This window comes from Gavialis gangeticus, unplaced genomic scaffold (assembly GCF_001723915.1).
Source record: "Gavialis gangeticus isolate Ggan-Ray unplaced genomic scaffold, GavGan_comp1, whole genome shotgun sequence".
Classification (NCBI taxonomy): Eukaryota; Metazoa; Chordata; order Crocodylia; family Gavialidae; genus Gavialis; species Gavialis gangeticus.
Window position 1 is genome coordinate 6,864,978 of NW_017729016.1, and position 16,565 is coordinate 6,881,542.

Consider the following 16,565-nt stretch of genomic DNA (forward strand, 5'->3'; position numbering starts at 1 on the left):
GCCCCGCCCCGCGCAGCTGGAGCAGGAGGCGGTGGCAGCGGTGGCACCGCCCGGCTGGGCTGGCACCGCCCCGCCCCGGCCCGGCCCCGCACCGCACTTGTTTGGCCCTGTGACCCCGCACGTGCACGCCGTTTTCTCTGTTGCTGTCCCCCGTAATTTACCGGGCTTTTAAGGCGCTGGGCGCCCGACCCAGTGGCGGCCCCGGCCTGCGGCTTTTAACCGTGAAGACCGCCAAGCGCCGGACTCCTTCTTTTACTCCGTTGATGTTTTTATGGCAGCGGCAGCCGGTTTTTACTTCACGTCTGGACCTTCTCTGGGCTCCCGCGAGGGGCCCAGAGGGCTTCGAGCAACGCCGCCGCCCTCCAGCGGGGCCCATAGCTCCTGGCCGCCCGAGACCCCGCTGCCTGCGGCCATCACAGAGTCAGTCCCCCCAGGACGCGGACTCCAGGAGCCGCTGCGCGGCCCCACCCCCCCAGCCCCGAGTCGAGAGTTTCTCTTAATGTCCAACCTCAACCTTCCCTGCCGCAGCCTGAGCCCATTGCTCCTTGTCCTGTCGTCTGTCCCCACGGAGAACAGCCCAGCTCCGTCCTCTGTGCACCCCCTGCCGGGAGGTGAAGGTGCTGTTCAATCCCCCTCCGCCTTCTCTTCTCCAGATTCAATCAGCCCCGTTCCCTCTCCTCACCAGTCCTGTCCCCCAGCCCACAACCATTTCCATTGCCCTCAGCTGGACTCTCTCCAACGTGTCCACATCCTGTCTAGGGTGGGGGCCCATAGCTGGACACAGGACTCCAGATGTGGCCTCCCCAGTGCTGAATAGAGAGGAGGAATCACTGCCTTCGACCTGCTGGCAGTACTCCCACCCAGGGCGGGACACAGGCATGGGTGAACCAGGCAGCCATCTGAGACCCACACAGAAAGGGGGCTCTAAAATGGTAATTTTTTTCCATTCTCTAATTATCATCATCTCTGCCAAACCAGGGCCAGATACTAAAAGTTTGCCCAGGGCTGCCAGGAGTCTAGGGACGGTGCTGCTCCTACTGATGCAGCCCAGGATGCCAGGAGCCTGCTTGGTGACAAGGGCACACTGCCAGCTCCCATCACCCCCAGGGCCTTTCCTGCTACCCAGCTGGTCGGCCCTAGCCTGCCTTCCTGCCTGAGCATAGACACTGCAGCAGAGAGCTGCAGGGAAAGGCCGACCTCCTTATGGACGTGCCCAGGAGCGGGGCAGGAGAGCAGAGAAACGAGGTGGATGCAGGGAACTGGGGAACTCAGCGGAGAGGAGGCTGGACTAGAAACCCTGAGAGCCCTGGCTCCAGAGTCCCAGCACCCACGGGCCCAGGCCCCAGCTCTTTAGCACCGAGGCGGCCCAAATACAGCGCGTCGGCCCCGGGGTTTCCAGGCACCCATACCCCTTTTTACAACACAACTTCCCCTGCAACTGCTCATTCAGATACAAGGAGCACCGCCCGGCCTCCCGCCTTCTTCGCTGTACTACCAGATGCTCGCAGCCTGCTCAGGACCTGCAAGTGCTCATGGCTCCCTGGCCTCCGGCAGCTCAAGACACTGCAGGGGGCAAACAGCTCTGGCTTGCTCAGCAGCTGCTCAGCACCGCACCAGGTGCCACTACACTGAGCCCTGCATTGTTTTAAATGCTTCAGTTTCTTTGCACCACGAGGAGTTACGGTGCCTTCACTGTGCTGTTCTGTTTCCTTGGCAGATAGGTACAGCTAATAAATGCTGGTGAAGCACTTGGTTCAGAGATGATACCTTTTATCGTGATAAAAGGTATCATCTCTGAACCAAGAAGTCTACATTTTTGCATTTCTTTTTGTCTCAGACCAACATGGCTATCCAATACATCCTTGTGAAGCACTGTGTAAAACAGAGGAAGAAGCTGCAGCTATGCCAAAAGGTTTTGTTATAAGTAGCAAGCAGCAGACAACCAGTGAAAGGGCAGGTCTCCGAACTAGGAAGCGGAGAGTTACAGTTATGCTGATGCCATCTTCAGCAAGTAAAACCAACCCTTACCCAAAGCAATCTATAAAGCTAATGGGGCACAATGTGATCAGCAGGAGTTAAACACAGCAGTCGCTGCATGCCAGTCGTAACGTTTCGTGGTATCTCGCCCCACAGAACAGCGCAGCAGCACTCGGGAGACTCTCCACAAGAGGCACAGACATGAGCACATCTGGCATCCCTTACCTGCCTTGATCCTGGGCCTGTTCTTTACAGGAAGTTTTCCAGCCATGCACTGTGGCCACAGACTCCAGGCTTGGTGATTAAACCATGTAAAAACATTCACTTCTGGCTTCACAGGCCTCATGCAGGGGACAGCAGGCCACGATTGTCCCTCCGGTGTTCACAACCTTTGCATCCAAATCATGTTGCAGGCAGCACCACTTGGCCTTGACCCTTTCTGGTGCAGACCCCATTGCCTAACAGCAGACCCCTATTGTCTGGGACAGCTTCATTAGCCACAGCCCAAAAGGACTGGTAGCTTCCCCACAACAGCAAGACCCTCTCTCTCTGATGGCACTGCTAGTTTACTCAAGCATGTAAATGCCACATTTGCTCAGCATGTGCGCCAGGGCTTCCCTTGCTGAGGTCCATGAACCTGTTCGCAATTGTCCTTGCTGCGGTTAACGTTCTCTGGCTCCTCTGGGGGTGACCTGTAGCCACGTGCAAACCCAGCAGTCTCAGACCCCATTCTCCGAGGGCTAGTTATTGCCTCAGCCACATGCCTGACAACTCGTGGGTAAACACCTTCCAGAATGGCACAGCAAACCTGCGCCTGCCCGGCTGGCTGGTGCAGCCAGTTTCTCAATGGCAATAACACTCGAGTCTGCACGTAATGGACTGCTGCTTTTCCCTCTCCCACTTCATACCCAGGTGGGTATGAATTCCACCAGTACACCCCGACTTGAGCATGAGCCTTCAGTGTGATGCTGTGGCTAGTAAAGCGAGCAAAACGCTGGCTTGCATCCATAGCTGCTTCTCAAGCAAAACCCGGGACATCATTCTCCCCTTGTACTTGGCCTTGGTGAGGCCGCAGCTGGAGTACTGCGTCCAGTTTTGGGCTCCACAATTCAAAAAGGATGTGGAGAAGCTTGAGAGAGTACAGAGGAGAGCCACGCGCATGATCAGAGGTCAGGAAAACAGACCTTGCAATGAGAGGCTGAGAGCCACGGGACTCCTGAGCCTGTGCTTTTCCAGGCTGAAGGGTGATGTGGTGGCCACCTACAAGTTTATCAGGGGTGACCACCAGGACCTGGGGGGACGTTTGTTCACCAGAGCATCCCAAGGGATGATAAGGTCGAACGATCATAAACTACTGGGAGACCGTTTCAGGCTGGACATAAGGAAGAACTTCTTTACTGTCTGAGGCCCCAAGGTCTGGAACAGCCTGCCATCGGAGGTGGTTCAAGCACCTACACTGAACACCTTCAAGAGACATTTGGATGTTTATCTTGCTGGGATCCTATGACCCCAGCTGACTTCCTGCCCCTGGGACAGTGGGCTGGACTCGATGATCTTCTAAGGTCCCTTCCAGCCCTAATGTCATAGATTTCATAGACTTCCTGTGGGATTCAACCTTGCAAGAAGACAACAGAGACCCTTTAGTGCAGTCTTATACTCTAACCAACTATAGATGATCTTCAATCTCATTTAAAAAGAAATCATAGGCATGAACATGTCTTGGTTAGAAAGACTTCACACTGAATAGGATTTTCAAGGAGGTCCTATTAATTCCCAGACGCCGTTACATTTTTCTCCAAAATGCTCTTTTTTTTTTTCCAAACCCGATACAGAAATTGGACTTCATTTCCAGACTTTCTGACATAATAGGAAATAAGCTTCAAAGTGCATGCGCGTGTGCGTGCTTGTTATGCAATTATAGTAATAGTCAACCACCATGCTGGGAGACAGCTAATCTCAATTCTGCAGATAGAGAAACTGAAGTACAGATAAGTGAGGAAGGCAGCTAGGAACTGGGAATGGGCTTCACTAGGTGTCAGACCAATGAAGAATAAATTACAAGTGCTGTCTATTTAGCTGCACGTTTCTTGAGGATCTGTTTTTGTGGGCTGGGAAGTTAGGGTGGGACGTCTGACACCATTATAAAAAGTATGCCCCTATCTGGGATTTCTTCAGTGTGTGTACGCATTTGAAATCATAACAGGCACGTTTTATCAGTTAGAACAAAATCTAGCCTCAGTTTTAGAGAGTCATGGAGACATAAATGGCCCCAAATTACCACCTTTTGGTTTGAAACTGTGCAAGGGAAAATTATATAGGTTCATGTTTGGACAAAGGCATCTAACACAGGCATCAACACTGTTAAGTGTAGCAGTGCTACCAGGTAACACTGGAATTCTGACGACCTGTCATCCCAACAAGTGATATTCTGAGAGAAAATTCTGAATGCCAAGTTTCTACAAGAACAGCTTCATGCGTGTACAGTGTCCAAATCACTCAAACACAGACATGCTTAATTATCAAACTTTAATTCGTAAGACTAATCTTACAGAATAAAACAACAGGATAACCAGTCAAGGTTACACTTAAAAAAATCCAGCAGTGCAAATCTAAGACTAAATATTTGTCATCTCCCCCTCCCCCAAAATAGGCAATAGATTATTTTTTAAAAATACCATAAACATGGTACTTACATGTTCCATTAAAATAATTCTGTGGTGAAAACTTACAGGTGGTCTAAGACTTGTTAAAAGAATGAATGACTGGATGAGTAGACTGAAGTGTGAATAAGATGTACTAAATTGCTTTGAGTCACATAAGGAAAATACTTTGCTGAAAGGTAAAATAACTACATGGTTCTAGGTAGCTTGATGACAGGTCTCCCAGCCCACCCCTCAAGTGACTTGGACAATAATCCTCAAAACAAAATAAAGATCAAATGATAAGAGAAGGTGAAAGGCTGGAGGACAATGTTCCAAATGAAAACAGGTTCCTTGGGGAAGGAGAGTAACCCCAAGAGAACAAGCAGGAAGCAGTGGCAGGAGAGTTTAAAAACAAACTTTGCACCACTAAGCTGGCACACAAAGCAAATGGAGCAGGGAGACTGAGCATGTGTTCTGGAGAAAAACATGCCAGTGCCCCGGAAGCTGCATCACCAAGGATTCTGGGGCAATGCTGGAGCCAGAAAAGGAAGGAAGAAAGGACTTGGAAGGACAACCCAGCAAAATATGGCACTTCTGATATAATGGCCTTGCAAATGAACTCTCTCTTTTTGGCCATTAGAACATGAAATGATAGCTACAAATCTGTGTAAATGCAATTGTACCCCTGCTGCAGCGTGTCATCAGGTTCTCACCTAATCCTTTCCCCAAAACTACCTTTCCCCTCCATGACTTTGCCCTACTGCTCGTGTGATCACTCTTATCAAGAGAATCTTTATTCCAGTAATAAAATCTCTCTAAGACATTTATACAGTTGCTAAGAAAATGCATGATTCACTTTAAGGTTCAGCTTCACATGGGAAATATGCCAGTAATACAAGTTTTTCCTACAAGGAAGACTGAGCAGGAGAGCTGGTGCTGCTGATGGTCAAGCCCAGAGAAGATTTAAGACTATGCCTTTACATTCACGAGGAAAAGAAAGCATTGGGAAAATATGAATGCTCAGGATGCACAGATGGTTATGAAGACAGAGATCTAGAACAAACAGAGAAATGCCAGGCCAAGAAAGATGAGGGAAGTGACAGAGATGAGTGGCCAGCTCCTGCACCAGGGGCTGTTAGCACCAGTAGCAGCAAGGGGTTCATGGAGTAGAGCAGGATTCCTCCTCCACAGAGGAGCTGGTGTAGTGGACATTGAGGAGGTATTGGCACCTGGGAGAGCTACTAGAAAGGAGGCACTAGATGGCACATCAGAAGAATCTAGGATCCATATGCATGGAAAAGCTTTCTTTATTCCTTCAAAACAAATCAACAAACCAGAAAGTCCTTGCCTGCATTCCAGAGACTTTGGATACTAGTCAGCAACCCACAGGAAGGGGGAAAAGAGCATACTCTACTAAATTTGGCAGGACACCATCCATTAAGACTGTAGGAATGACATACACAGTGAATAGGAAAAAACAGATCCCCACTATAAAGGCATCCATGTATATAACTCAATGGGCTCAACCTTTTGCCTTTCTTGGGAGCCTTGTTGAAGATTTGGTAACATCTCTCTGGATGGATAATGCAAGCCATCTTATTAGCAATCTTATTCAACCCAATAAATAAAGATTTTATTAGTCCTTTACTCAAACATTTACTGCACAAAACAGCCTCACTCCATCACTGCCCACGTGACCATTTGATATCCTGGATCCAACATGGAAATCCCCATAGCTACAAAAGGGAAATTCAGTGTAAAAACTGCAGGACAGTAAATGGCTCTGGGACTCTGCAAGCTGTGGTATAGACAAACAGTGTTATTGTGTTGTCTAGGCTTTTATGAGCATGGGTCATTTTAAGGACTTTCTTAAAAGTAGAAGTAAAAAAGTTTCGTGCCATTCTAAAAATAGACACGAAGCCATCTTGAAGGGATGCTGTCAACTGTAAAGCTAGAGCTTTGGGTCCAGTTTAAGAACACACTTTCATAAAACTCAAAAAAAGATATGCATAACAAAACGCTGAACAGCAAATGAAAACATGCTAGACCAATATTTGTCCCGGTGTACTCCAGCCTAAACACTGCATCTAGGACCTAAAGATGAACTGAGCTTTATTTTTCAAATCAGGTGAAAGTCACAAGCCAATGAAGCATGTGGACAGGAACAAGAAAGTCTGAATTCAAATTTGTCATTATTTGTAATAATCTAAGGTGGTGGGAAATATGGGTACACAATCTGGTTGGCAACACAGGCTTTTAAGTGTCCCTTGAAATATCCAAGGCCTATTGTATGTAGCACCAAATGTAGTTATTTTGCCTTCAGGGAAGAAACACAAAAGGGACATTAAATTCTACACTGTATACTGGACCCTAGATGCCCTCACAGTCTTGGAAGCCATGTTGCCAGGTACATACCCTACCCCAGAATAAGTGACAAACACTGGCGGCAGAGTGGGCTCAGCCACATGATTGCATCTGAATGTAGAATTCCCTGGAACATATGGGAAGAGTTGCAGTAGCATGGTAAAGCACAGTGGACCTTTCAAGTAGAAGGCAAGTGAAAGAACAGGAGGGAGAAGGAGACTGAATGGGTTTTTTAGACAAATGCAAGGTAAGCGTAGTGGTGAACAGAAGTCAACAGCAACTGAAGTAGTTAAAACTGGGCAAGAATAATGGTGAACCCAAGCACCAGAAAATGTTCCATGTCACTGCCTTTTGCAAGGGTGTGTAACACAGCATTGCCTAGTGGAGATTCAGCTGTGCCCGTTCCTTCATATCCATGCTTTAGCCTTAAACCTGAAGTTAACAATTAGAAAAATAGAGTGATGATTGCAGTGAAGTTTTACAGACAGCCCCCCAAAAAACAGAAGGTACAGCTATTCCACTACTTGCATTTCTGCACTTGCTAACAGCTTTTGGCAGCATAGTCCTAGGAAAACATCACAGTATGATGCCAGGACAATCCCCGTTATACTGCAAATACTCCATGGTAAGACCTGCCACTCTTGGTTTGCGTACAGAATAAAAGCAGCTCAAGCTACAAGAACAACAAGCATATCACCAGGTTATAGGTAGGGATGTGAAACCCCTTTGAAATAGACTCATATTGCATGGAGATTTGAACTGGAAAGACAAACCAGAACCACATTATGTTGCTGCCAAAACTACATAGGCAGGTAAAGAACCTTAACCCAAATACATTTTGAACAGCCACTTTTAAGAAAAACACTCATCCCATGACTGACCGCTTTCTCCAGTATATATGTAAAAAAATGCTCATTTAGAAGTTTGCATCTGCTGAGTTTCAACAGAAATATGTCAAAAAATTAAATACAGACAGAGAGCAAGTTAAATTAGACTTTTATAAAGAGGGATGTTTCTGACCAAACTTTGAGCTACATATAACACACAATATTAAGTATACAGTGTTTAAAAAAAGCTGGAGATAAAAACCCACAATAGTGATCTGTTCTATGCAGGTTTAAAGCACAGCAAGACTTAATTCAGCCTTACCATGCAATACAGTCTATTAAGTGCGTGCACCTTTTTTCAGGACTGAAAGGTCCATTCAGAAAACCTGAGATAAATGGCACTTCAACTGCAGAGCTGACAGGCAAAATGTCACAAGCCATAGACCAGGAACATTATTTCAGATAGAAAGAGGTTAGAGAGCCAGTGGAATCTGCTGAAAACTTGATAAAATATCAGCTGAAATGTAACCGTACCATCTTTACCCTTCAGAGACAAGGATCAGTTTTTGGGCATGTATCCCACACTTCACAAGCATTGCTGATATAAAGATCTAGTACTCTGCAAATCCAAATTGTACAAGACTACCCATTTATGCTGCATCTAGAAAAAGTGGCATCTTGGCCACATAATCCCAACAACTAATAGGAAGATGCCTTTGGTTCACTTCCTTTAGTAGTATTATCTTGGTCATTACTGCAGTGCACTGGCTCCAAAAGTTTAGCAGGTAATATTCCAGGTTGGCTGGTTGTGAACTGATTTATTTTCACATAGGTTAGTGTTGACAACATGGCTGCAAAATGATTCTGGACAACAACATACAAGGCAGAGATGCTCCTAAAAACAGCATCTCTCCGCAGGGGGCAGAAAAAGGGCAGAGGGGTGCGCAGGCAACACAGAATGGCTGAAAACAGCATGAAATGGGACAATAAGCAGCACTGGGCCATCTTGGCTATAGAAAGTCCACAGTGGCATCTTCCTGCTCCCCATATACAAACACTGCACATATAAAGCCAGAGCTGCTAGTGGAGAAGCAGAAGCAGGGCATCTTTGGGTTTTAAAAAAACCCAAAACTTCAGAATGTTGCTACCAAAAAAAGCAAATCTGAAATAAAAGGGCCAGCAGAATATGGCTTACTAAACCCCAAGTTTGCATACTAGTTAAAGTTTATTTAAAAAAACCAAAACAACAAAAAACCCCAAAAACCTGTTTCTCAAACAGTCACAACCAAATAAGTAGAGTCTAATGCTTGTAACTGAAAGATTATGAAAATAGTTTTTGTTCAAATCATGTAAAAAATCCTCAACGGTACATTGTAATATTTCCTTTCAAAAACTAAATTGGAAGATCTACTCTCAGCAGATTTAAGTGTATTACACACATTATGTTGTGAATTAAGATTTATTGATTTCCATTGTATTTCCTTTAAATACGGTTGAAGCTGACTGCAGAAAAGGGATGCTGAAATTTTTAAGTTAAAAGTAAACTAATGGTGAAAGAACATCACCTCTGGCTTCTGTCAATGCCTCGATAGATCACATTTTATTAATAAGTTCCAGGATTATCACATCCAGGGACGTTGGAGGCCTCTCCCAGCAGTGTCCTTAGTTTGTGTCAGTCTCCTGTGCCAGAGGTGAGCGTGCTTTCAAAAATACTGCCATTTCCCCAGCACCGTGTCTTTGATTGCATCAACATATTGAGTAGGTACCCAATAGACCCAGTAGTAAGATGCTTCTGTAGGGCCCAGCTGAAATGCCTGCGAAGTTAAAAGGACAACAGGTAGCATTTATAAAACTGAAAACAGATGAGTGACATCAGACAATCTGGAGGGTGCTTCCGGCACTCAGAAGTCAAGTAAGCCTACCACAGCTACTGCATCCCCGCAGCGCTCTTTGAATATTATCACGTTCCAAATCTTCTTAACAAATGACACAAGATTAATTTGGGTCACAAAATGCCAATTACAAGATCTTTCTTTAAAAAGAATAGACAAGCCCTAATATACACCTATTCTCTGAAATTAGAACAAGACATGCTCAGGCTGGAAGATAAAGTCTGCACAATTTGCAGCATAATGCCTCTATATAACTCTAGACAGAATAACACAGTGCCCATGGCTAAGAAGCCAGTCAAGGAGAGGCAGATGGCTACACTGAAATTTCATTAAGTACTTTCTACAAGGTTTACATGTAGGTGTTATGTGCTGTTATCCATTTACTCTGATCAGCGGGAAGAGAGAACTATAAAGCGCCTTTTTTTGGTAACCTTTTGAGTAATATTTTAGAGTTGTAATCTGAAGAGCCTAGTCTTTTGTGGGGGTGAGCACAAACCAAATGTTTGAACAAGGACTGAAACAACTTGCTTTTGGAGGGAATCCCTTCAGAGTCATGGCACTTCCCCCTTCCACCCACAAAAACAAGAAGTGGAGAGACTCATTTCAATATTAAAATTTTGTCACAGTAATGCCAACAGAAGGAACTTTTGGACATAAACCCCAGTAGAAGCAGCACTTCCATCTTCTGACATTTATCACTTTCTTATTACCCCAGTATTCAGAGATTCAACTATGGGGAAGAGAATTATAATAGAATTAATGAGGTTTTTTATATCATAATGAAACAAGTTGATTAGATATGATGAATGCAATAGGAATTAACACTAAACCAGATATGGAAAATACTACCAACTGTAACACCAATAAACAAACTTTCCTGATAAAGGTACCATGCTGGAGAATGTTTGCTTTAAGAAAACAGTTGGGGGACAGAGTTCACCTGATCATTGTAATAGGAGCAAGTCCTCAATGAACTAAAGATTCAAGCTGAATAAATGCTGAAGCATACAAGTGTCTTACTGGCACAACCCCAAGTGATACACGTTTCATAACATTAAAGAAAGAAGTAGGAAAAATGGTCTTATTTATGCATAAGACCAAGTTGGATTATGAACCATATTTTTAATAAGAGTTCAGCACTTGCATATATGACAGTCTGAGCCTATTTGAAAGTCTGTCCCAAAGTCCCCAGATATAAAGTATAGAAGTGACATGCCATTTAGGAAAACCTGTATATTCAAACATTTCTGAGAGCAGTATTAAGATTTCTGTCTAAGGACTTTGCATGGCTTTAAAGCATGTGTAAAAAAACAGTTCAGTATACACAACAGACCTTCACAGCATATCCCGACAAAAATATTTACACTATATTAGCGGACAATATTCAAATTCAGACTTTCAGGAGCATCTAAAATCTGCACAACCGTCAATCTTGGTGTTATTCTAATGTAAAATCCCTGTGTCACTGTATCTGTATCATGTAATCAGGACAGCAGAGGAATTACTTACCATCATGTGATAATCCTCATGTCCCTCAATAGGTTCACTCACCACATTTTTAATAGATCCCATGGGTAATTTTTCTGTTCTCTCTATAACAAAATGAATTACAATTACTATATTGAATATACATCTACAATTACTAATTGAATATACTATTTGAATATGTCATACTATTTGAATATGAATTACAATTACTATTTGAATATATAATACAGCAGCATTTCATGTTCATTTCAAATGCCATCTTCCACAGTCCCCAGGACTCCACCTTTCAGCCGTCCTCCCCCTCTTTGACTAGCTCCAAATTCCTACTTGTCTGAAGTCAATGAATCACGTTTCACTCATCTGGGGACTGGCAAACCAATCATTCAAAATAACTCCAATCTCTGTCAGGCCATCACCTAAGCTTTGTTGTTACCGATTTGTGCCAAGCAACCTCTGTAAATAGCAGACAACCAAATCTGTTTCAGCCACAGACCCCAATACTGCAAAATTTTTACGCTTGCTCAACTTCACAACTGTCCCCCCCCACCTCTTAATTCAACAAGACTTCACTCAGTAGCAAAGCTCAGTGTGCACGTGTCTGCATGCAGGACTGGAACCTCGGGAAGTAAAACTTGCAGAAGCTGCAAGAACAGATAACAGTTGGACTAGAAAAATAAAATGCACAGCTTCCTATCAAGATCTAGTCCTATCTCCATCATTGGACACTGTGCATTTGTTATTGTAGGAAAGTATTCAAAGATAGTACAAACTGTGTTAGAGATAGCGTAGAAGTGAAAGAAAATAAAAGACCAAAAAAACTATCAGTAAAAACTCTGGTTAACTTGACTGTGGGATAGATTGAAACTATGATTTAATGTGCTGCTGTTCTGGTTTTTTTTGCCAACAGCTCCTCCCATTAAATCCTGATGATTGGTCACTGCTAGACAATTTGCCATTAATTGCATTCTTCTTGCTGTGGTGAATTAACTAGTTTATTGCATGTTCAAAATGACATAGCAGAACTTGATAGCTTAATTCCTCAGTCACAGCTATCTGCCTAATATGACCCACTATGGATTTCTTTCATTTCTTAACTAGGACATTTATCCCCATCTTTTCCTTTAGACTTTTACTTCTAATATATGCAAATATTAATTCTCATACAGCTCTCTAACTCTCGTTTCACCGACATAAACCTGACACTCTCGATTTATTTCCTCGGGTGCGGGACACAGTAAACCAGAACTTGTCACTGTACAAGAGAAGCCAAACAATGTACACCCTAGATGAGACACTCTTTCTAAGCCTGAAGAAAGGTGTTTGGTGCCTAAAAGCTTGCAAAGAACAATTTTTCCAACTATTTAGTGGGTCTAATAAAAGATAATCATCACCTCTACCCAAAGAACCTTGTCTGCCTATGTTCTTAGACCAACACGGCTACAACCAACAACCCTAGATGAGGAGCACCTTTTAAAGTGCAGCCCAAAAGGCAGCAACTGCTTCCAAAGGAAACTTAAGGAAGCACAGCAGCATACCTGTGCTTTGTTTTTACTTCACAAAGACAAGAGACAAAAATGTGAATCTATATTCTGAATACTAATAAAGTAACAAACTTATGTATGGCTGTCATAGACCAATAGGAATCAGACTAACTGATGATCATTTACTAAGCAAATAATTACGTGGTATCTATATAAAAATCCTCCAGACATTAAGCAGGCAAGGAACCTTGCCTGCTTATGTCCTTACACCGACATGGACACAACAACCCTCCAAACATTCATGAATTCTCACAATGCCTCTTGAGAGAGACAGTCACCACTATCATCTTAACCTTACAATGTGAAAAAAGTGCAGCACAGAGAAGGATTCTGCCCTAGATCGCTTTAGAAATAGCAAACTTCAAAACCTACCAGAGTGAGAAAGAAACACATTATCCAAAACACTAAGGTACGCAATTAGAACCATGTCTCTCTCTAATGAAACAGAAAACAACCCTGTTTCGACAGCACCAAAACAAGCAGCCCATACAAACAGTACAATAATCACCCCAGCCATTTAGCTCAAGAGAAACAGAGTCCCTGGAACGGATGCTGCTGCAGATTTTAAGGCCAGGAAAGTCTATTATGATCATCTACTCCAGGGATGCTTAACCCTAGGCTTACAGGCTAGATCCAGCCCAAGGAGCTCCCCATGGGTTCAAAAGTTTGCTGTGTGGGAGTGGTGACAGTGTTAATTGCTGCTCTTCCATCACCAAATTTCCAGACCTGCAGTGAGCTCTCAAGCACACTCAGTTCAGTGCATGGGACCAGAGCAGTACAGGGCCCAATCCTGTGCACCAACCCTATGTGGGGTCTGGTTTGTGGATGCGCCCTGTGCTGCTAATCTGGTTGGCAGGGGTGAATGGTTGAACACCACTGAATTTGTCTGATCAAGGACAGGCTAAAGAACGCAGTGATTTTTGGTGGGATCTGAAAAAACATGTTAGCAGTATGGAAATTAATATTTGCAAAGCTTAAATGATATGTATGCATCATTGTCATAATGTAGCAAAGAAAACTTATCCCAAGTTGACATCAGAGTCCATGTTCTCTTAGGCTGTGGACACAATAAGGGGTCTTCCTGAGATGGTCCAAGCTGCTTTAGGAGGAAGGGGTCAGGGGAAACTATTGTAGCCCACGACGTAACCCCATAAACAGAGGTAAATCAAGGCTTGGGAAAGTTTACTTTGCTTTCAATCCAGACCAGTTTCATGCCAGGACAGCAGGCTGTTCATGTGCAGTTACTGGTGCTCTTTGTTCCAAGGGAATTCCATTCATATGGCCAGGCTGTTACTGGAACAACAAGCAAGTCTTTCCATTCTTTTCACCCATCACCCGGTTCTAGCCAAGGGAAATAGGCATTGTTCCCTTTGGAGGCAAAAGGGGTACTTGAGATGTCCTCCGGGCAGTGTGCTCCCACTGCAGTACTTTCAGTCTCCTCTGGCACAAGTCCTCAGGACTGTAAATTGAATCCCCTGCATAGGAGCACGTCAGCATCCCTAAACTAGACTGCACGTGTACCGCACTGAAACAAGACACCCAGCTCATTTCAGCTGTAATAAGATGAGACAGGTGCCAGGACTCGATGTGTTCCCAGCTCCAAGAGAGACTTCCCTGAGACAGCAGAAGTTACTGAGCCACACTGTGTTGTCGTAATTGAACTAATTTTGTGAAGTGGTTTTAAGATCAAAAGGTTATAAAATGCCAAGTGTGATTAACCTACAACCATGAACCGTAAACAGTAGGACAATAAATTCCAATAGCACAACTGAGCCTAACCAAATACAATATTTAGTAACACTTCACCACCTGAAAAGAGTACATTTGAGAAAAGAAAGCAAAACTTTTTTCTGGAAGAATTAATGATTAAAGGAGTTGGAATTACTCCATGACTCAAGGAAATCGACACCTAGTATGCACAGATTCCAAGCATTAACTATTCATGTCAAGTCTAAATCACTTACCTTTCGTGCCAATCCATAGCTGATCCTGCTCTAGTTTAAAGGTCAGTCTCACTTTTCCCCCTGACTTATTGTACATGCCAGATAAGGGCACTGTTGGAAGACGTTCCTAAAAAACATATTACAGAGAATGGAAACATGATACTTAAAATTAACGAGTAAGCTGTGCAGCTATTGAATATAAAGAACATCCATTGTACTTTACTATGCAAGTGCAGAGAAATTAAGCGGGACAAGTCTCAAGAAGGATTAACAATGGACTCCACCAGTCAAGACAATGGTTGAGGTATTTATTTACCTACCTGAACACCTTTAACAGAAGGCATCACGTCATCAGGTTTTCCTTTGTCCAGTACTTTTCTGTGTTGCTATAAACATAAAACCAGAGATTAGAATTTGATTGCAATTACTTGCAATTTCCTTCTTACTGTTTCCTTGAACACTCCAATAGCACCTTATAGCAGTTAACAATACTTGGCCTCAAAGACATTTTAAATTTACCGATGGAAACCGCTTAGCTTCAAAATTAACTGAAGGCCTATCTGACAGACTAAAAATACGATGAGAGATAAAATCCAAATACAAGACGAAATGGTTGAGTACAGAAACTAAGCACCTCTTTGATACTGTGTGAGAGCTACACTTTAACAAGGTGATGTTAATAACCAAGCGTTATATATTCAGGGGCTATCACTAAACACCCTAGATCTCGAGGTGCAACCTGCAGGAATGCAGCAACAACCTAGAATAAATTCAAGCAACAGCAACGAAGAAAAAAACCCCACATTTGCAAGTGAGAAGTTTGCCAAGCACCTCTGAAAGATGACGCGGCTTGCAATCAGTGCGAACGATGACAGATTACAGACAGACACAAGCAGGTTTCGTCAAAGACCTGAAGACCAACAGTAACACTATTTTTTCCAAGTACGCGAGTTGGTCTAATTAAAGATATCAGATTTACCCAAAGGACCTTGTCTGCTAACAGCAATGCTAGTTTTTTAGCGAGACTGGGTTTGGATGATAGGTTCCCACAGCAAGAAAACTCTGCGCTCAGCCCCAGACCACCGCCGCAACGTTCCCAGCGCCGCAGCTGGGCTCTGCCTCCCAAGGCGCAAACGTCTGCAGACGCGAGCTCAGCGCCTGCGGCCCTGTCTCCTGACGCCGACCATCGGGATGCGGCTGGGTAAGAAGCTGAAGGCCGGACATCGGGCTCTGATTGCAGCTCCCCCAGGCTGCGGGGGCCAGGCCCAACGGCCCACGAGGACCCTGCCAGCCCCCAACAGCTACAAAACTATCGGAGAGGCCCGAAATAACGAGCCCATCCCCGTCACCAACCCCTTCCCTTCCCCATGTGCAAGCTGTCGGCTACGGGCATTTGCAGGCACCCACCTTCTGCCGGCAGAGTGGCTCCTTCTTGCTCTCCTCGGCTTTGACCTCCGGCTGCGCAGCCTCCTTGGGCGTGTTGACGGCCAGCACATCGTTGATAGTGGAGCCTACCACCATGATCTTGGCACCGTTGGTCACCTTGATCTCGCGCAACGTCTTGTCCTCGGGCACCAGCCCCTTGAACATGACCTTCTGCATGGCGGGCGGCAGGCCTAGGGAAGAAGGCAGGGCTTGACCCCAGGCACCGGCGGGGCTGGAAGGGGGGCGGGGGCCCGCGCCTACCTGTGAGCGCCTGGATCTGCTGCTTGAGCGCCGCGCCCGAGCCGTCCAGCGGGAAGCGCACGTCGTACTTGGTCTTGTTCCAGATGATCCGCAGCTCCACCAGCTCCTGCCCCGGGCCCGCGCCCGGCCCGCCCTCGGGGCCGCCACCGTTGCTGACGGGCTCGGTCTGCGCCTCCTCGTCCTCCGCGCCGTCCCGCGCGGCCTC

At 45.0% G+C, this 16,565-nt stretch overlaps 1 protein-coding gene across 1 annotated transcript in view; it reads right to left on the reverse strand.

The window, feature by feature from the left end:
- Positions 1-4,488: 4,488 nt before the first annotated feature.
- UBFD1 (ubiquitin family domain containing 1) overlaps positions 4,489-16,565 on the reverse strand; it is a 17,247-nt gene continuing 5,170 nt past the window's right edge. The window contains exons 2-7 of the mRNA XM_019512589.1: positions 16,361-16,562; positions 16,082-16,290; positions 14,995-15,060; positions 14,696-14,801; positions 11,212-11,294; positions 4,489-9,624 (exon numbers count right to left, since the gene is read on the reverse strand). Of these exons, the coding sequence (XP_019368134.1) occupies positions 9,514-9,624; positions 11,212-11,294; positions 14,696-14,801; positions 14,995-15,060; positions 16,082-16,290; positions 16,361-16,562 (777 nt within the window). The 3' untranslated portion in view covers positions 4,489-9,513. The remainder of the gene's footprint in view (positions 9,625-11,211; positions 11,295-14,695; positions 14,802-14,994; positions 15,061-16,081; positions 16,291-16,360; positions 16,563-16,565) is intronic.